The 22,739-nt window shown below is 42.3% G+C and overlaps 1 protein-coding gene across 1 annotated transcript in view; it reads left to right on the top strand.

Moving 5' to 3' along the window:
- Positions 1-22,089, top strand: part of OLFML2A (olfactomedin like 2A) — a 92,135-nt gene extending 70,046 nt beyond the window's left edge. Inside the window, exons 6-8 of the mRNA XM_066580794.1 lie at positions 8,322-8,609; positions 13,345-13,530; positions 15,051-22,089. Coding sequence (XP_066436891.1) covers positions 8,322-8,609; positions 13,345-13,530; positions 15,051-15,652 — 1,076 coding nt within the window. The 3' untranslated portion in view covers positions 15,653-22,089. The remainder of the gene's footprint in view (positions 1-8,321; positions 8,610-13,344; positions 13,531-15,050) is intronic.
- Positions 22,090-22,739: the final 650 nt, after the last annotated feature.

Raw genomic sequence — 22,739 nt, 5'->3', positions numbered from 1 at the left:
CTGCATTAGATCAAACATGAGACTTGCTTATAAGCGACTTCCTATACTGGTCCTGAACCACACAGTATAATGTCTTTATTCATCATATAATCAAGTGGGCCCATTCTAGTGGAGCTTATAGTGCAGAATAGAATACTTCTCTGTGGAGGTTACCCGGTGATACAGAACATCAGACACCTGGTATTACTCCAGCATGGAGGCAGCTCTCTTGTCAGGCACTATAATCCGTTATTGAAAGCTAATTTTTCAGAAGGGAATAGTTTGACGTTCTTCGGAGAAGAAGCAATTTTCCAAATGTTCCTCTGTTGTTGTCATCATTGGTTGTAGTAGAGCTCCGATGTGTGATGGCTTTGAACCGACCTGCAGATGGTAGTGTCATCAGTAAAACCTCGGCATCATATGATATGCTTGGAAATGGACAATGGGGATTTAACGCCCCCTTTATAATGCATGTAGAGCTAGGACTGAAAACATGATGCCTCAACCAAGCACGTAACCGAAGCTCAATACACCTACATTAAACAGCCTCCAAAAACATTGCGCTTGGCATAAACAGTATGTAAAGAATGTTGCATAGCCTTCATTTTATGCCTATAATTACAATTTGTTATCAAAAATGTTTATTTTCAAAAATTAATAGGCATGCAGGAAAAGGTGGCGCACCCCTGCAAGAGTTTTTGGGTGAAGAAGAGTTTTTGTGCTATCTAGATGAGTGAATAAAAATGGTATTTGTAGCAAAGGTGCTGCCAGCCCAGAAAAACGCCACAACGGAAGGACGTGGGTGGGGTGTGGAATTGGAGAACAGATAGGCTGTGCCGCAACCCTTTTCCTTTCTCATGGAAAAGGAAACACTGAGTCGAGGAATAAACCGGACATCTATTTTATTGGAAAACCAGCAAGTGACGCGTTTCAAGGCTTTTGCCTCTTCCTCAGATATGCTGGATTCTGCACCCATTTCTACCACTGACTATACTTTCTTTAATAAACTTCAGAAAATAATATCCTAACACAACCTAATATGGAAACTTAGAATGTATTTTTCAGTTTTGTAGTCTTTTTTTATTGGCTAGTGTTAAATCAACACAGTGTAACAGGGAGAGCTTAGACCCCATTCACACAGCATATTTTCAGCATAGAAATCTATTTTGGAATTCGCTCCATTTCAGCATTGAATTGAATGTACTGAATATCTATGCCGTAGTTCCTATGGTATGGACTTCTCTGTGCAGGGATTCTGGAATCCATATTGCAGAAAAAATAATTGATAGGTAAGTTTTTAACAGTTTCCATGCAGAAACTATATCAGGTAGCCACACGTGGATTTGTCTCTTTGTATGGGGCTAAATCTGTGTGTGGATCCCATGGCCGTATTCAGAGGCGTAACTTGAAGCTTCTGGACCCCAATGCAAAATCTGTAACAGGGCCCCCAACTATAATGCTTTATTCATAGTGCTAGGCTCCTTATATGGCGAAGAGAGGCCTTATGGGCCCCCTAAGGCTCCTGGGCCCAGGTGCCACCGCATATCCGGCATCTCCTATAGTTACGCCAGTGGCTGTATTCACAGTTAATGCTGCCCTAGGCACTAAAACTGAATATGCCCCATTAGAGCTGGTGGGCAGATTGCAACACAGGCACCCACCTTTCCCTGTGGGCTGGAGAATGGAGGCCACATAAAAATGTTACTGCTTATGGCCCCTCCCCTCTTTACTGGATGCCCTAGGCACTGGACATTCAGTGCCAAGTGGCAAACATGGGCCTGGTGGATCCACATGTAAATCTGTTGCAAAACTCCATTGATCAGCCTCAGATTTGTCCAACTGATTAATTTGGAAATGCTAACGTAGATCTGTCAAGGAAATATTCTGTATGAACATGCCCTTAGGCCTCAATGAAATTTCTGAAATGGGGCATCATGTGACATTTATAATACTAATTACGACCCGCACCAGAGCCACAGTAATGGATTCCATTTCCTCCGCACAGACCAAGTTTACAATGCCTAGAAGACTTCTAGGAAGGATATGAATATGTTTTCATCAGGGTTAATTCTTCTGAGACATGTTGCATTGTTAATCCTTTCAGTAACAATCAGTGACATTATGGTATCCCATGGAGGAAGCCATAAAGCCTCTGCAGTTGTTTAATGTTTTTCTTTGCATTTGGCTCACGATGCAAACTGTCAATAACATGCAGTATGTAGAATTACCCGACTTTTACAAGTTCATGAAAGTCAATATTTTCACAAGCTATGCAAATGGCTACCGTATTTAAAATTCCTGAAATATGTTAGTTCTCCAAACTGCTCTTTGACAGGCAAACATTATGCGGACACATTCCAAAGCATCCTTAACTTACACATTTGTCTTGTTTGCACAGAGTTTCATAGAATTCTTCTCAGTCCTGGTTACTTCATACAGTATAATTAGCGTTTACTCATCAACCCCTATTCCCAGATCCAATTATACAGGAATAAATATACTGGTTCTCAGAAGCACAAATAGCCCTGGTCACCTTGTGGCCCTCATCCACAAGCAGGACCGGCCTTAGCAGTGTATGATCAGTACAGTCACACATGGCACATCACCTTGATACGATCAGCCGGAATTCGCCTGCTGTATTGTCATCTCCTGTCTTCTAGCTTGTTGCTGAGGCAGTTATTATACAACTGTCCTACAGCTGATCCATTAGAGTGGGTCATCTCACCACACGGCTTATTGGCTAGCCCCTCTTTACACATTCCTAGCTTCTGCAGTGTGGTGCATGTTATAGCAGAAACTATGTGCATTTAAATCTAGTATTCCATGTTGCCTTCTAGTATTATCTTCAGTCTTAGTTCTTGTCAGTAAAGCCCTGTTACTATGGTTAGATCTAGTCCAGTCTTGCTTCCCAGCCTTGTGGATTTTTGTCTGTTCCTTTCCTATTTGTATCTGCCCAGTTTCATAGTTTAGCTTTGCTTTGATTGGCTTTTTTTTAAATCTCTGGGTCTTAGTGCTTTCTCATTGTTTCTCAGGGACAGTGTTTCAGATAGGGTTGCCATTAAGGATATGTTAGGGTTACTAACGGACAGTAAGGCTGGGTTCTCACTGGGCGGATTCCCGACGGAAATCCCGCGGTTTGGCCGCAGCGAAAAACCGCGAGATTTCCGCTGGGAGAACCGCTGCTTCAAAACCCGCGGCAGTGTTGAAGCGGCCCGGCCGCTCAGTCTTCCACTGCGGCCGGCACTCCCATAGAGGAGAGCGCGGCCGCAGTGGAAGAAAAAAAATGAACATGCTGTGGTCGGCAAATCCGCGACGCAGCGGCGGCTTCTGCCGTCTTAGCCGCAGCGGATTTGCCGTCCCGTGTGGATGAGATTTCTGAGAAATCTCGTCCACATGGCTGGCTAATCCCGGGATTAGCGGCCACATACGGATTTGCCACGGCGAAATTCTACATGGAATTTCCGCGGCAAATCCGCCCTGTGTGAACCCAGCCTAATGTCTGGTGATAGGGTCAGCATCAGGGATTGGTTTAGGGAAGTTAGGGTCTGTTATTATCAGTTAATTAGTCATCATTACCATCATCTATTTGTTTAATTACCAGACTATAATCACCATCATCTATTGGGTTTGCTGTTAGGGTCAATGTTAGGAATAGATTAGGGAGAAACTAATGGGGAACTAGTGTTAAAGGTAGGTATTGTCTGGTTGTTATGTCATTGTTTCCATCAACAATCTGCTCCATTATCTGACTGTCATAATCATCATCTCATTCTAACCACCATTCTGTTCCTGTCACCCATTAATGGATTCCTATTTGTGTTGATACATGCTTCATATATTTGTTCTTGCTGTTATTTTGTTGTTACATGTTGAGGACCTACTGTAAGTCCTGGGGGTATCTGAGTACTGGGATACAAAATTAGTACCAAAAGAAATGCAAAAACTGGTGTAGGTGAAGTCAATTTCTGTCATTTAGTGTCCATCTGACGTTACACCAGGTTTCCGAAAAATGGGTATAATTAAAAAACTGATGAATAGACAGAAAGGGATTGTCCAGCAGCAAACTAGAAGACCGGATAGGACAATATGGCAGGAGAATTCCTGCAGATCGTAACATGCTGCTGATCACCAGTATGGCCATACAGCTTCTGTGGTGGTAGAAACGGCTTTATACTTTGAATCTACCTAATACATTAACCCTTTCCAATCCACTGTCTGACCTCTGAAGACATTATGATTTAAGGCTGTACAGCTCCGATGTTGGAAGACATCCATCGGGGTTCTCTTACTGTATCTTGCCAGCCTCTCTGCTGTCGGAGCCTATCCAACGTGTCACCTCATGCAGTGCTGACTTTAGCCAGCATATAGCGCCGTTGTATAATGGCAGAAAAAGAGTAAGCCCCCTAGGAAAACCAGGATACAAATTGGATTGGAAAGGGTTAATATGGAAACAAAGTTCTGTATCTGAAGTTGATTTTATAATGAAAGAAATGCTCTTTAAATATCAACAATTTACTTTGCTCGGAATTGATGATTCTTGGTAACCTTGGGTCACCTAACACAATTTGCTACCTTTTAACAGCAATTATACGGTTAACAGTTAATGCTCATAGCTAGGAAATGGTCCCATGGGATTGTATGTTGCCCTTTATTAAAATGTAATAAAAACTGTCTCCATCCATAAGACGTTATCCCATGACTGGTGTCTGGCACGTACACAAGTATGCTCAAGATCATCATTAATTAATGTCTTTTATTAAAACTAGATGCTCTATCATGCCAGTGATGTAGTTGAAATAGACTTTTAGTTAATGCTTAAATGAGCGGGGCTCACTGGTGCTTCTGTAGTTTACCATTTGGAATCGCACGTTCTAAGGGTAAATATTCTAATTCTCAGTATATCCACCTAATTCTCAATTTAATAAGATACTGAATCAGAAACCACTATTTTATACTTTGTAAGCTTATCTGACAGTTTAACAGATAACAAAGTTGATTCAACCAAAACAATTTACCATTAAAATCAATTTTCTAATTGCCATGTGCACTGATGTGCCAAAAGTAATGGGATAGCAGCATGTAAATTGATTATGAAGTCCCATTAGCTCAGGGGATGGCTTGGGTAGATCCATACCAGTATAAGTTGCGAGGTGTCATCTTGTGAGTGAGCTTGAACATTGGCCATAGTGCACATAGCAAGGTGACGTAAATTATCGGAGTTTGAATGATAGTGGGTACCAGATGGATGGGACATTCCATTTCTGAAGTCTGCCTAGAATTGTCCATGGGAAGAGACAAATGGCTCTGGCAAAAAAAAAATCACATCCACATTAAATGCAGGAGGCGCCGCACATATATCCCGCAGGTCATCCTTTAGCTTTCATGTAATATGGGAGCAGAAGAACCACCAGAGTGTCTCTGTTAACACCATAAACTGGACAAAGCAGCTTATCTTGGTTTGTATGGTTGCTAACTGGCCTTAGAGCACTGGCAACATGTTACATGGTCCAATGAGTTTGTGTGTGTGGCGCAGACACCATGAAGGCATGGGCCTCAGTTGTCGACAAGGCACTGTGCAAGCTTGTGGTGTTTCCATACTGGTGTGGTGTGTGCTCTCATGGTATGGGTTTGGTCCACTGGTCCGCCTAAACATATCATTGACCATGCCCACTACATTTCACTGCTTGGTGTCCATTTGCAACTCGTCATGGACTTCATGTACCCCTCCCCTCACACACAATAATGGGATATTCCAGCAGAATAATGTGCCATCTGGCCTATGTTGTCCAGAATTGGTTTGAGGAGCATTCAGGAGAGTTCCTATGGGGCCTGCCTATTGTTCAGCCCAGCATTTATGGGATGTGGTGGAGAGTTCTATTCGCACCTGAGATCCTGCACCTACAAGTACCATAGAGTGGTGGGTGGCTATCCAGACAACATGACTCATTATCCCTCCAGACATCTTCTGCCCATTTGTGAAATCAATGCCACATCAAGTTGCTGCACTTCACGGGGCTAGAGGGTGTCTTAGAGGATATTCGTTCCTATCCCATGACTTTCACATTGATAGATAGATAGATAGATAGATAGATAGATAGATAGATAGATAGATAGATAGATAGATAGATAGATAGATAGATAGATAGATAGATAGATAGATAGATAGATTATGGCTTCCTGCAGGAGTTGTACATTTAATGCCAGTTATGAGATTGGATCAAGGCCTATAAGATCAGGACATCGTTTCCAAAAGCTTGTTTTGGGAATGGCTTTCGTATTCTTATGGGATGGGATTTGATTTTACTCTTGGTTCTAAATGTACATTTCATGGAAAAAGCTGCATACTGGATCCCTTAAATTGAATGTATCACATATATTCTTTTTTAATAACTAAACTAGATACTGATAAATATTCTCCATTTTGATCTGTTTTTATTTTTGTTGGTGGACTTTTTATTCTATTTTCCGTATATAATTGTAGGGTTGGTCATCTTGCATGAACACCTGTTACCAATATTTACTCATATACTTTATAGCAGCCACATTGACCATAAGAATCTGTAGATTGGAAAGGAGTTGTTGACTTTTATGGGAGGGTATTGTAGGCATGCTCTGTGACATGTGCAGAGGGAAGGGAGGAGGTGAACTGTGACCTTCACCTATTGTGAATGGTGGATCCTGTGTTATCCATATATAGGTATTACCTTCATTGTAATCATGCCTGTGATGGTAATGAGATGACTGCTGAGAAGTGATCTCTACAAAACAGGAAGTATCAGTCTAATCTAAGCATCAATGAGTCAAGGCTGCACTTTGAAGGCTTGAAAAAAAAATCATCCAAAAATTCTTTAAAAAAATGTTTGCCATAAAATCTTGATTTAAACCGTAGGTTATTTTCTGATGACACATTCCCAGCTTGTCGGCTCTCCTAGGGTACCCTACCCCTCAGCTCAATCTCTCCTTCTCTGTCCTATGCTTTCCTCAAATAAATAGTTTTTCTTTTGTTATTTGATTCAAAATTTGCATGTATAATGCAAACCCTGGAGACCCTGAAGGTCCCGTCCAACTCTACCATTCTATGAATTGTTGCCAGGACTCCTAGAAAAAGCCTATGAGTCCTGCCTTCCCTATCCACGCACAGCAATTGACAGCTCATTCTGCATACAAACTAACACTAGAACAGCTATTAAAGGGGTTTTCTGGGCACAAAATGTAAATTCTAAAAATGCGGAAATGTGGACCCAGCTCTTCATCTCGTGCAGCCATCAATCTGCCGCTGTGTTTACATGCATCACTTCTGCAGTAAATACAGCAGCAAACTGTTATCTGCAACTTCCAGCATGCATAGAACTTGTCTACAGGCCAGTGCTGTAGCTCCGCCCCCAGCTCACTGGTCCTACAACTTACTAGCACCAACCTCACTGAGTGACAGAGAAAGCTGCTGAAGCAGACCCAACAGATCACCAGAGGGTGAAGGGGTGGGACCTGGGGACAATGGGTGGAGCCTAAAAGTACACTGACAGGAGAATTCATGTGCAACCTGGGAAGGGGTGGAACTTCGGGCAGAGACAAAGCCTAATACTACACTGTTCAGAACAGTGTACCATTAGGCTCCTCCCCTGGGCCCACTCCCTTTGAGCTTCAAATTAATTTTCCTGTCCTAGGGTGAGTTTCCATTGGCAGCACTGACAGCAACCATTCTATAATATTCTTGGACAATCGCTTTAAATAACACCCCTGGACTTTATGGTGTTCATATAATGCATGAGTGCTCTGAACCTATGTATTAGAATTTAATGATAAATGTTGGGTACTAGAGATGAGCTCGTCTCTAAAGATTCGGGGGCCAGCAGGGAAGAGCGGGAAGGAACGGAGGGGAGATCTCTCTCCCCCTCTCTTCCCCCCGCTCCCCGCCGCAACTCACCTGTCATCCACGCCGGCCCCTGAATCTTTAGAGACGAGCGGGGAGATACTCGGCTAAGGCACTACACGCTCGAGTAATGTGCCTTAGCGAGTATACTCGCTCATCTCTATTGGGTACATTTCATGGTCAGGCCACTATGCAGCATTATCTATAATATATTTTATATGGGATGTAAAAATGACGTCTCGGCTTCAATGAATCTCACATATCATCGGTGTCAATCCGAAATCATCTTCTGGACCGGGCTGAGAAAATGTGTATAAATTGGAACCAATTACTTTCAAAATACAAAACTACAAGTATCACATGAAACCCATCAGTAAGCCGGAGCAATCAGCCCAGTGAGTATACAGTGTCGCCACATGATATGGATATCTGCATTAGAACTATTGCATTAATGTTTTATTTCCATTTGCAGAGAACACAGGAAGGTTGTCTGTACGAGGAGACAGACCGGATGTAAGAGCAGCAGCCAACATCTCAGAATCCCATCTCATCCAAGAGGAAAGACCTGTGGAGCTCGAGAAACCAACTACAACAACTACTACTACCTCCACCACCACAACTCCTACCACTACAACAACCACGACAACAACGGAGAGCACCACTAGCACAACATTGGCTACAAGTACCGCCAGCCCAGAAGACCCTGTGATCACCCTTTCTTCTGAAGCACTTGGCTCTGATGCAGAAAACAATATTAAAGGTATGGATTGTGTATTTGGCATGTTGCCCGTAGTCTGCTCAAAAAATTAACTTTTTTAATTAAAATGCTAACACAAAAAGTTGACATCTACGAAAAAAATGTTCATCAATTGCCTCGACCTGCCCTACTGCCCTTGCAGTGGCTTCCACCGTCATTTCTAAACTTGCGACTGGAGTGTCTGTGTTCTTTGAAAGTTGAATATTGTTGCAATAAAGCATGACAGACCCATGAAACCGGTGCAAATCTAAGACAAGTTTATTAGATGTCCCCCCCTTCCCACTAAACCCTGCCTACTTTTTACAAACCTAGTGAGGGTGGTGTAAAAAGCAGAAAAGTCTAACATTTTTTTGCAAGTGGGACTTTTGCAAAACTTTGCAACTTTTTAATGCTGGACAATGGCAAAAACTTGTTTGTGAATATTATCCTCTAAAGTCTCCAAGTTCTCCATCTCAAGGTCAGCGGGTGAATGGGAGATGGAGCAATGTCTTTAGGGAGCTACCTATTAGAAGGTAGTGTTCCTGCGAGTCAATGTTTGACCTGCAGGATTGCTAACTTCTAATAGGTGACACTATAGAGCAGGGGTCCCCAACTCCAGTCCTCGGGGACCACCAACAGGTCATGTTTTCAGGATATCCTATGGTAAGAACACCTGAGGCAATGTCTGAGGACCGACAATAATTACATCACCTGTGCAACACTGAGGAAATCCTGAAAACATGACCTGTTGGCGGTCCCTGAGGACTGGAGTTGGGGAGTTGAGGCATTGTACTATTTCTCATTTGCATGCTACATTTCCAAGAGGACCTTATAAGTCTCCTCACACCTACTAGGTGCTCTCCACAAGATGGCAACGGTTCGAAGGAAAGTGCAGTGTGTTTGGCGGCAAGCTAAATTTGAATCTGCAATTGGTGTGTTATGTCAATACTATTGTGTATTTAATGAAGAGCCACCACGTGAACATAACACTCACTGTTGGGATAGTCACTTGAAAGCTATGAGAAGCCTACTGGACAGACAGCATTCAGGAAGACCATCAGTTAGTGACAAGTCTGGAGATATTCGAAAAAGTTGCAAAGAAATCAGTTTATTCAGCTCAACAATTAGGCCTCCCAAATCCAACGGTTCGGTTGTTACATGCAGTCCACCCATATGATGATTGCAAATGATATGATATGATATTACTTATGAAATTGTCAATGACGAGCAGTCACTACATCGCGTATTCTTCAGTGATGAGGTCACTTTTCATGTTTTGGAAAAAGTCCTTTGGCACGAAGTAAGAATTTGGGCCAACAAATATCCTCATGATTTGCTGAACATGAGTGTAATAGCCCTAAAATAATGTGTGATGTGCTCTTGGCAGAAATCATATCATTGCTCTATTTTCTTTGTGGGAGGCACTCTAACATCACACAATTACCTCAACATGTTGGTGGGCCCGTATTTAGCTAGCAGGAAGTGACAGCACTTGCACAAATGCTTCAGCTGGCTTGTTGGTGCAAATCCTGGGGTCTCGGCAGCCAGACCTCCGTGATCAAAAGTTTTGACATGTTCCTTTGATATGTCAAAGGTTTTTGGAAATCACTGTTACACTTTAATATTTTGAAACCCTATCATGACTTTTGGGACATAAACTTCAAGAGGCTTTGGCTTTCATTTAACATACATGTCATGTGTCTGAGAAGTTTCATTCCAACAACATAGTCATTCCAAACCCCACCATGACTTTTGGGACACTTTGTATTGCTTGCATTCACCAGTTTTCTCCATTCTTTTCATAAATTGTTTCAAGAATGTTTCAGAAAGGCAAAAAAACCCTAAATGACATCAAATGTAAAGGAGGAAAAGTAATGATCTTGTTGATATAATCTAACTCCACCAAAACAAAAAATGTACTCCGATTGGTGTTGGAAGCAGTTGACCTTTCGGGTCATTGCTTATACCACGTTCCAACCCAAGTCGGAGGTGCTGTCCTACATTGGGCAGTTTTACTCTTACTGCCAAAGCCTAATAAGGTCCCCAGACATTACTCCAGCTGTTAGAAAATTCTTTAGTAAATTCCAAATTCTTAACAGTTAAAACAAAGAAAAGCCTGGTTGTAGCAAAGCAGCTGAATGCTGTAGTGATTCCATCATGGCTGCAGTGTTTTTGAAGACTAGAATAATGTAGCCTGCTGCACTAATGTTACCAGCAAAAACACCGACAGTCTGAAGGACTCTTTATAGGTCAGTGGGATCCTTAAGGATTCATTAGGATTAGAGATGAGCGAGCATACTCGCTAAGGGCAATTACTCGAGCGAGCATTGCCCTTAGCGAGTACCTGCCCGCTCGAGAGAAAAGGTTGGGCTGCCGGCGCGTGGGAGCGGTGAGTTGCGGCAGTCAGCAGGAGGGAGCGGGGGGGGGGGGAGAGAGGGAGAGAGAGATCTCCCCTCCGTTCCGTCCCGCTCTCCCCCGCAGCTCCCTGCCCGCCGCCGGCACCCGAACCTTTTCTCTCGAGCGGGCAGGTACTCGCTAAGGGCAATGCTCGCTCGAGTAATTGCCCTTAGCGAGTATGCTCGCTCATCACTAATTAGGATCCATTTAAAAATCTATCCGTTAAAGAAGTCATGGCTCCTTTAAGATCTTGAAGCCATCACGCTAATGTGAATAAAGTATAAGATTGTTTTTTTTCTCTTTGCTTCACATGATTTTCTGATCAAGTAAACACAAAATATTTCCATATAAAGCGCTCTTCACCCAAGTAATAAAATTTAAATAATGTTGCAAAAGTTCCTCCATTCTTATGTGGGCCGTGGTTATTGCTATTGATTTATACAATCATTTGGCTGATAAGTTGATCTTTGATTCCATTGTTGACTTTCGCATTTAGTTTAGCCAAATATTACATGGGGAGGTGTTGGTGGTGGTGGTGGTGGGGAGGTGTTGGTGGTGGTGGGGGGGAGGTGAAGAAGTGATAAAGTGACTACAAAATATTCCACCATATTGGTTCAAAGAGTGTGTAAAGGGAAGTGTAGCTACTCCAGTAGACTATGAGAACCAGTTGGGGTGACTAAGTGTGAAGGACAATACAGAGTTAATTTCTAATGTTCTGCAAGCCCAGAATATGCCACAGTTATACAACAGGGCATGGTGATATAGTAGAGAGAAAAAACAGAAATACTGGTGCAACCCTTGATGAATTGCAATAAAGACCAGGAAAATAAACCCGACTCCTCTTTATCAAGTAAAAACCCAGCAGACTGAAGCATGTTGGCTCTGCAGCCCCTTCCTCAGAATAGCTGGGTAGAACGCTAATTACAATACATTAATACATGGAAAAATAAAGGAAGGAAATAAAGAAAAAAACAAACAAATCAATGATGAAATATGAAAATGAAAATAAACACGTTAGATATCCCAATCTGTGACATCACTGTGCTCACTTTCCCTGGTGGTCCATGGAATGCGTCCTTATGGTCTTCCCCGACATGGCACATCATCAGTCTGCTCTTAAAATACTCCGTCCCACTCACACTCCAGTAGTTTGTCACTTCCTCTTTCCTTGAACGTGTCCAGGCTGCCCGCTTGCTCAGAAGCAATTTTTCACTCCGTGCCATTGCAAACAATTCCCATGTCTTGTTATATTGTAATTGGCGTTCTACCCAGCTATTCTGAGGAAGGGGCTGAGTTGCTCATACGTGTCAATGTGCTGTTTTATGTCTAATTAACAGGAGTCGGGTTTATTTCCCTGGTCTCTGCACCATGAATGCTATAAAAACACACCCGAATGATGTAGTTGTGTTTTGTTTTTTCCCATTCGGACCACTTAGAATTTTTTTACGTTGTCCGATACATTATATAGTATGTTAAATGGTATCACTGAAAAATACAACTCGGCCGGCAAAAACCAAGTCCCCCTATAGATATATCATCCGAAAATTGACTAGACCTCTTATGTGTTTTGGATGGTTATTAGAGATGAGCGAGTATACTCGCTAAGGCACATTACTCGAGCGAGTAGTGCCTTAGCCGAGTATCTCCCCGCTCGTCTCTACAGATTCGGGGATCGGCACAGGTGACAGGTGAGTTGCGGCGGGGAGCGGGGGGGGGAAGAGGGAGAGATCTCCCCTCTGTTCCTCCCCTCTCACCCCCGCCGCCGCCGGTCCCCGAATCTTTAGAGACGAGCGGGGAGATACTCGGCTAAGGCACTACTCGCTCGAGTAATGTGTATACTCGCTCATCTCTAATGGTTATGCATCCTTAATCGTATCTAGCTGCTGTAATTAAAGACTATTTACTGTCCGAAATGGTCTTTTAACTTTATGCAATAGAGTTATGGAATTTTTATCTATTATCCACATGCTGGATCACTTTGATGTGTGTATGTCTAGTGCTGTTCTTTAGTAAACAATGAATGAGACCTGGTCTTACTGGCCCCTCCATTTAGGCGAACACCAGGGGTGCTGGTAGCTGGACACCCACTGATCAAGTATTTTAAGGAGAGGCTATGAATATTAACCTCCTGGAAAACTCCTTTAATATACCTAAAATAGAAAATAATACAAATCACAATATACTTTCTTTATTGATTCTGCTCTGTTTTCACCCCGTGAACCTACACTAATCCCCAGTCCGTCTTGTTAACCAGCCAATTTACCTAACATGGGGCTATCATGGTGCTATTATGGTGCTATTGGGATGACGATAAAATGATGTCACCGATGAGCTCTCCGTAATCTAAGATACTTTCTCTCAGTCAGGGAAGCAGAATGTGAAGGCACCATTGCATCCGTTGAGGCACCCATGAAGCATCATAGTTATGGCCGCAATGAAGGAGCTTGGATGAAAGACCCCGGAGCAAAGGATGAAAGAATCTATGTCACTAATTATTACTATGGAAATAATCTCGTAGAGTTCAGAAATCTTGACAATTTCAAACAAGGTACATTTATATTATTTTTTGGAAAAAAACAATACATCTGGTTTTATATTTACAATTATAGGGGTTTTCTGATTATGAGATATTGATGGCTTATCCTCAGGATAGGGCCATCAATAACAGATTGATGAGGGGCAGCCGATGCGAAGCAGACAGCTCTGTTCCTTCTGCAGTGGCCTGATTTGATATTGCAGGTCAAGTTCCCATTAATTGCAATGGAAACTGAGCTGTCTGCTTCCTGCACTGTGTACCCGAGTGCAGCGGGCCTGCCAACAACTGATCTTTGGAGGTCCTGAGCAGCAGACTCCCACCAATCTGCTATTGATAGTATATCCTGAGGACAGGTTTAATATCTCATAACTGGAAAACCCCTCTAAGATACAGATCTATTTCAATGATAGTATTCGAAGCCAAGTGTTACCCAAGAAGCATAATTACTTATATTGATAATGCTGTTATTGAAGTCTGCAGAATGGACATTGCTTCGATGCCCTATGTTGTCTGACATTTTTGGTAATCTACTTCTGGACATGACTTAAAAATTGTTTATATCGCCTTTAGAGATGAGCAAACGTACTCGGTAAGGCCGATTTCCCAATCGAGCACCGCGATTTCCGAGTACTTCACTACTCGGGTGAAAAGTACTCGGGGGGGCTGTGGGGCGGGGCGTGGCGTGGTGGAGCGGGGGGTAGCAGCACGGAACAGGTGGGAGCTCTCTCTCTCCCCCCCACTCCCCTCTGCAACCCCCCGCTCACCCACAGCACCCCCGAGTACTTTTCACCCGAGTAGTGAAGTACTCGAAAATCGCGGTGCTCGATTGCGAAATCGGCCTTACCGAGTACGTTCGCTCATCTCTAATCGCCTTGGTGCAGTAGCATGTATAGAAGAGATGGAGCTCCATAGCAAAAACTTAAATGGGCCCCTCATTATGATGGCCCAAGACAGATGGGCCTTGTGCTTGTTTCCCATTTCATGCCCCTTAAAATGATCCTTGTGTCTCTTCCTAGTTCTTTGCCATTAATACAGTTCCTTTGTGGATAGGGGTCTTTCCTATGTTCTCACCACCCAGTAGCAAAGGGATGGTGCAATCAGAGCTAGGGCCCCCTGTCTTCAAAGGCCCCATAGCAGTTGCATGGTCCACCTCTATAGTACATACACCCTTGTTTTGGTGAAATTGTCAATATATGCAGTACCCAAGGGATGGTGCAATCAGAGCTAGGGCCCGCTGTCTTCAAAGGCCCCATAGCAGTTGCATGGTCTGCCTCGATAGTACATACTCCTTTGTTTTGGTGACATAGTCAATATACGTAGTACCCAAAGGCATAACAATGCAAAATCTATAACAGGGCCCCCAACTATAATGGTTAATTCATAGTACTGATCTCCCTATTTGGGGAAGAGAGGCCTTATGGGCTCTCTAAAGTTTCTTCTGCACCCATTATATTACACCTGATAATACCTTTGTCACTGCTGTCACTACTATAGTTATGAGGCTTTATTTTACATCTATGGATGTTTTTCAGGTCGCTGGAGCAATCTCTATAAGGTTCCTTACAACTGGATCGGGACAGGACATGTTGTATTTCAAGGAGCCTTCTATTACAACAGAGCTTTTACTAAGAACATCATTAAGTATGACTTGAAGCAGCGCTTTGTAGCAGCATGGACCCTTTTGCATGACGTTGTTTATGAAGATACCACCCCATGGAAATGGAGAGGCCACTCAGATATTGACTTTGCCGTAGATGAAAGCGGCCTGTGGGTCATCTACCCATCAGTTGACTATGATTACTCTCAGCAAGAAGTCATAGTTATCAGCAAACTTGACCCTAATGACCTATCTATAAAGAAGGAGACTACGTGGAAAACTGGCCTCAAACGTAACTCCTATGGAAACTGTTTTATAATATGTGGCATCCTATATGCAGTGGATGTCTACAACCAAAAAGAAGGACAGATCTCTTATGCCTATGACACTCATACAGATACCGACGCAGATCCAAAGTTGCCTTTCATTAATGAGTTTTCCTTTACGACACAGATTGACTATAACCCCAAAGAAAAAGTACTATACGCTTGGGACAATGGACACCAGTTGACATACAAAGTGAATTTTGTTGGCTGATTGAATTGATAGCTTGTTAGGACGTAGGTCAGTTCTCCACAAAGAAAGCACTTTTACACATCAGTTATAACGTGTTGCTTGGGGAGCAACTCAAGTATTGTTCTCTGACTATTAGGAGATGGAAATACTCTGGCCAAGACAAGCGTAATGGCCCAGAAATGTGGTATGTGACTAATCCATTGTTAAGAGGCTGAACGAAATTGTAAAAGTGTGAATGGACCTAAGATGAATGGCTCACTGCGTAGAAGAAAGCCACTTTCTTTTTTCAGCCTTTCGACATTCTATATTTTTAAGTTTAACCCCAATGAAGAAGACTGAACAAACTTCACAAAACGGTTGGGAGCAAAATTTCATTTGATGGACCACCAAAGAAAATGCCAACACCCTACGCTTTTACTTAACATTTTTGTTTTGTCAGTTGTGTGGTATGGTTATTCCAAAACAACAAACATCTACATTTTACCGATATATCATATATTATAATTTAATGGTATTTAAAAGGGGGATACATTTGTTTTGGATGTATTGATACGATTAGCGGGTCGTAGTCCTTACCAAGTTTATACAATAACCCATGACTTCTTAGATCACAACAATGACCATTTGCCATGACCCATTTATTTTATGGATTAAAGGTGGTCTTCCAGGATTTACCTCTTCATAAAGCCCTCTTATTTTTGAAGAGCAAGAAGGCTTATTAAAAAAAATCCTCTTCTATCAGGGCTCACCGAACCTAGTGCCACTGAAACCCCAAAATCTCTAAAGTCCCAATATGGGTGTCCCCCTCACTCACAGCCAAGGATCTCTACAAGTAATGCTACTTGAATAGAAGAAGACATTCCAGTTTCCTTTCCAAAAACAAACAAAAATGGTGTAACGGCAGGCGTCAAGAAATATGCCAGCATTGTATATATAAATTGCATTACTACTATATATAGTATTCAAAAAAATCTGAGGTTGTTAACGCACATTATGATCCAATTATAAGTACCTATCGGCCAACTTCTTCAAATGGGACCCTACAATGACAGACTTGCCCCTCTTTTGGCTTAGGCCTAAAAATGGTTGCATCCCTGGATGTGTCACCAGTTGTCGAAATCCTTTGCTGCATCTCCATATGCTTTTATGTATATATTACACAAATTTCACACATTTGCTCCATTTTTTTCTTTCTTCGGTCTTCATGTCAAAATAACCCTTTCCATATATGGTCTTCAGTATGTGCTTCTTAAACCAAGACACCATTACTCCAAACATTCACCCCCTCCTAATACAAAGTGTCCTTTGCCCTTAACATCTAGCACAAGCCCGTCTCTACGGGGACAGATTATTTGTCTGACGGTTTAAGTCTGTTTCACAAATGTAACAGGCGGAAATGACTTTTTTTCACCTGTACATTTTCACTCAATAAATGGGTGTTAACAAGCAAACTCAGCCAAATGCTAAGGGAATAAAAGTCCAGCATGCCAGCTCACCGGTGCCAACTGTATTTTCCCACAGTTTATATGTCGTTAGAATCATTTTGTAATGTTTCTTCAGTTCTCCGATATGTCAAGACATTTCCTTTTTAGTTTAAGTGTTCCTAATCCACATCAGATATCTAGTACATTTAACGGCTGTGCACGAGTTCCTCCGGTTTAATGTGGTCTACATATAGTAAGGGTATTGACTTGTCTTTTCTTAGACCCAAACGAGCTAGAAAAAACATGGGTTATACCTTTTGAGGTTCAATATATGCAGTTTTGGAGCCACTCATCTGTATAAATCTTGGCAATGGGATTTATTATATCAGCCGTGGCCATCATCCAGTTAGGTCTATCATTACGGTATGTCAAGTAGGGTAATTCTTCGAGTTTTAACATCTTGTTGCCTCTGAAGACGTAAGCATTACCTGTGTTGACTGTATATTAGACCCAGGTAATTATGCAGATACTATTGATCACCTATCCTAAGAATAGGTCATCAATAGTTGATTGGCTGTGGTGAAGCTGCAAATACGAGTACCAGCTACTACACTGGGGTCAAAGCCAACGACGTCGGCTCTAACTCCTGTGTATCATGACACTGACAATGGGCACCTGATCAGCTGATTGGCAGACCACAACTTATCAACTATTCATGACTTGGTCATCGATAGTATTTGCGTAGAAAACCCCTTTAAGTGAATAAAGAGGTTAACTATAAATATGTGTGCATGAGGGGGGACCCATTATAAGGACAGCTTGATATAATAGGTGGCGGTTCAGACAAGGAGGCAAGGCTACTATTATAGGAGGTGTCCAGATAACTGTATATATCCAGACTGCCACAAAACATTTGGGCTTTTTGTCACGCAACTCTATCATGCACCAATCACAACATATAGAAGGCCACAGAAATGTTTCTAGTCTAGGAAAATTGTTGTATTTTGCAGCTGTACAACAAAATTGTCATCTCACCTGGGTTAATGTTTCCCAAATCATATTTCTTAATATATTTGTGTATGCCATTCACTTGAAATACTTTAATGTTGACATCAGGCTCATACACAGTGGTGCAAGAATTGCACGATGGCCCTGTAGTATGGACCCATTGGTACTCCATGTGTCACCACCATGTAATGTGGAATGCAGGGGCGTAAGTAAAGGCTCAGGGGGCCTGATGCAAAAGGTGAGCTGGGGCCCCCCCTCTATCTGTATCTGTACCCGTACCCATACCTAAACCATGCTGCACAGAGGCATAACTTGAAGCTTCTGGGCCCCAATGAAAAATCTGTAACAGGGCCCCCAACTATAATGCTTTATTCATAGTACTGGGCTCCCTATATGGAGAGAGAGGCCTTATGGGCCCCCTAAGGCTCTTGGGCCCGGGTGCAACCGCATCCCCTGCACCCTCTATAGTTACGCCCCTGGTGGAATGGAATTAGTGAAAAACACCTAGTCCTACTGCCTTTCTATAAAATCGAAGGCATATACACGATATACTCATGAACCTATAGATTTCTGTTGGCTGTGAGATTATGATCTGTGCATGTTGACTAATTGTATAACTAGTACCAAACAATATAAGAGTATAAATCCTCCAACTTCATAATTAAGGTAAGGCGTATTACGCTAACATTTTCTCATACAGACATGCCTGAAAAACATTTTGGAACAGATTGATTTATGAATCTTACATATAGTTCCATAAGTTTGTGCAACTTTTCCACCTTCCGTTTCAGGACAAAATTCTGTCCCAGGACTTGGGGGCGGGGAGGGGGTATATTACCTGCAGCTGTTCTTCTCTGCCCGTCCTCTATCAGTTCCGAATTCTGTTTTTTGCGATGCAATTTTCAGACTACCTAATCCCCGCAGTGCATTGGTAGTCTTAGATAATCGGTGCACTATATCTGTTCTCTGATTTGCCAGAGCTGCTCATTTGATCAGCACTAGCCAATCAGAGAGCAGTGCATAGTGTGCATTAAGTAGTTTAGGAAATTGCTGCAGCCATCCTGAACAGCTGTATATGGAGTCCCAAATTAGTGGATTGGGGGTTAGGGGTGGGGGCAGAGAAGAGCAACGTCAGGAAATATACCCCCATGCCCCCTCCTGTCCTGGAACACAATTGTTCCAAAACTGGAGGGTTGCTTTAAAGAGAGGACATTACCCAAGTATCAGCAGCCTTTTATTTAGTGCTTGAGGTCCCAAACTCCATAAATGTAATTTTTTGACATATCTATGTAACCCATGAGAAAACTTTGAACATTTGAACCGTTTTAAACCATAAACAGCATTACCTCTGCATAACATATGATGCTGTAGATTTGCTGTATTAAAATTGCATATGTTGTAGTTTTATCAGAGTGCCATTGTTAAAGGGATTGTCCAACACTATGAAAATTTTTACAAATCGCTTATAAAAATTAAAGGTAATGCCTTATCCGTCCCCCGCCGTTTCTGTGCTGATTGTGCCAATGCTTTTCTGGTTCTGAACCGGTTACTGATTTACAGCTACAAAGTGGCATATAGACATGTGATTGCTGGCTGTAGCGGTGTCATATCGCAACCCCTAAGGTCACTGCTGTGGCCAGTGATTGGCTACAGTGGTCACATGTCATGTCAGCATTGGTGGAGGCTGTCAAACAGAGACTGTTGGGGGGACCTAGGAAGCATTCGTACGGGAGTGGCAGATGATTGGTAAAGCAAGTTTTACTTCTTTTGCTATTTTATAGCTGTTTGTAAAACATTTCATGGGGCTTGACAACCCCTTGTCCAACTCCTGTCGCCTGTTCAGTGTTTACACATCTTTAAAAGTTACATTTCAGTGTTTTCTGCTTTATTGGTTCTCCAGAAACTTAATTATGAAAGCAAAAAAAAAAAAGGAGAGAATGGCTTCCGGCAGTGTAAGGAGTGTGTTAAATTTTGTTGACCTCAATCTAAGAAGGACACCATCTGTTACCATTTAGAGTTCTTTAGACACATCTTAAGGACAGTGAAAATAGGGGAGGAGTAAAGACAAGGATGACTCAACAAAAATAAACTTTCCAGAAAAACAATCGCTGGAAAGCAGTAGGACATAATACTCGGACCCCCAGCGGCTTCTACTGAACAGAACTTAGACCACCATAAGGTTCTATAGTGATTAGGTTACATTCAGTATGACTGTGCTGTCAGGATGTTCCATCTGTAATGGAGACTACAATTTACTTTTTATAGACCTGGGAAAATGGTTCCAAGAGTTCCTTTTCCAAGTAGAACCCTTAAAAATCCCCATGTACCAAGATATGGATTAACATAAAACCGAACATTTTGAGAAGACCTCTTACTAGATGAAGTCAGTGGGGTTACTTGGCTGTATAGCTCTATAGTCGCAGTCCCGCTGACTTCATCCATTTATTTCCTTGGCTTATAAGAAATGTTTTTAGATTCAGATCAGGGTGATATCAATGTGTCAAGTGGGCAGTACCTACCACTCACTCTCAGTGGGTTATATTGGACTTGATTGACAGTCTGATGTCACTTATTGACAGTGAGCGTTGTCGATTGCCTACTTGACACAGTGCTAGGAGTAAGACCTAAGAAGAGCTCATTTGGACAAAGGGAGGTGAGTATGGGAAAAAAACAAAACGGGGAAAGAGTCAACAGAGCCATGGCTGTAGCCAACTCTGCTGACTTTATTTAGTGACAGGTCCTCTTTAAGGGCTTAGTCACATGGGTGCATCGGTACTAAAAGATGGCCGCACTGCAGACGCGGACGAATCTCTGCAGCGCCGGAAGAAAGAACACGTGACCGACTCCATTGCCTAAAGGGGTTTTCCAGGTAAATACTGATTACCTATCCTCAGCATAGATCATTGATGGTTGATCAGCTGACGATCACCACTCAGGACACTGGCCAATCAGCTGATCCGGCGTGCACTGTCAGCGCCATAACACATGGGTATGAAGAAGAAGCAGTTAGCTCCAACCTGTGTAATGGCTTGAACCGGTAATTGCAGTTTGTATTGATTTTATTATTGTACCTGCAATTACCAGCACCAGCCACTACACCGTTGTCAGGGGTAACTGCTTCCGCTTTGAACCCCTGTGTGTTGCGGTGCTGGCAGCGGGTCCTCATCAGCTGATCAGCCATAGTCCTGCGTGGTGGACCTCAGATCAATTATTGATGGCTTATTCTGAGGATAGGTTATCAATAGTATTTGCCTGAAAAAACACTTTTAATCTTTCCTGTGACTCATTTCTGCTACATTACATTATTTCTTTAAAGGGGTTGCCTAAGGTTAGAAAAACATGGCTACTTTCTTCTAAACACAGCACCATCCTTGTCCATAGGGTTGCATGTTGTATTATAGCTCAGCAACATTGAAGTGAATGGGAGCTGAGCTGCAATACCAGACACAAACCACAGACAAGGGTGGCGCTGTGTTCGGAAGAAAGCAGCCATGTTTTGGACAACCCCTTTAATGCTGTGTAGCTGACCTCACAGGACATGGAAGTGTTAAGTGACAAGCTTCTTGTTGGAGATACAAGCTGGTAAAAAGTTTGATCATTTGAATGGAGCAGCCTGGCTATACAGACAACCTAATTTAGGAAACTTGGCCCCCTCATACAAAAAAAAATCCTATTTTCCGTGTTTTGTTTCTTGTATGTGTAAATGTAAAAGAAGTATATACAGTGTTTTATATCATGCAATGCCATATTAAATATGTTGAATATATTCTTTGTTTGTTGTAAATAAAAAATACACATTATTTTTAAAACGTTCCATGTATGTAAATTAGGATATTACCATTTTGTATATAACATGTGCATTCATTGGATGAATAATTTAATGCAAGTCATTCACGTTTTCAGTACCGCCACCTAAATATGGCTTAGTTAACCTTCCTGTACAAGTGATGTTTGTGCTCAGTATAGAATGGTTACCACGAATATGGCGTATTCCATTTGTATACTATTAAAGTAACTTATGAGTTATTATGGAGTCGGCATTAATATGTTCTGTTGAACAATGAAAGGAAGCAAAGAAAATATATTAGTCTAAGGATTAGAGATGAGCGAACCTACTTGGCCACGCCCCTTTTGTGCCCGAGCGACGCGATTTTTGTGTACTTCCGTACTCGGACGAAAAGATTCGGGGGGCGCCGTGGGTGAGTGGGAGGTTGCAGCGGGGAGTGGGGGGAGAGGGAGAGAGAGAGGGCTCCCCCCTGTTCCCCGCTGCTACCCCCCGCTCCGCCACGCCTCCCCCCGCCCCCCGAATCTTTTCACCCGAGTACGGAAGTACTCAAAAACCGCGGTGCTCGATCGTGTAATTACTCGAAACGAGTATATTTGCTCATCTCTACTAAAGATTAAAATTCTTCAATTGCTGCATTGTTTTACATACATATATATATATATATATATATATATATATATATATTTTTTTTAATTTTTTTTTTTTTTTTACTCACTGGAGTATAGAACATACCTAGGTTTAGGCAATACGGTATTTTACAGGTTTGAAAAGATATTTTATTTCCTGTGGCCTAGGGTTAAAAATAATAACCGGCGATCTGATGGTTTATAGATTTAGCAAAGTGCATTGGTTATATACACACTTCCCCAGCATGTGCCGTGGATGCGAC

This window comes from Eleutherodactylus coqui, chromosome 10, assembly GCF_035609145.1.
Source record: "Eleutherodactylus coqui strain aEleCoq1 chromosome 10, aEleCoq1.hap1, whole genome shotgun sequence".
Classification (NCBI taxonomy): domain Eukaryota; kingdom Metazoa; phylum Chordata; class Amphibia; order Anura; family Eleutherodactylidae; genus Eleutherodactylus; species Eleutherodactylus coqui.
The sequence above is the reverse complement of the archived record's forward strand: the minus strand, read 5'-3'. Positions and strand labels throughout refer to the sequence as shown.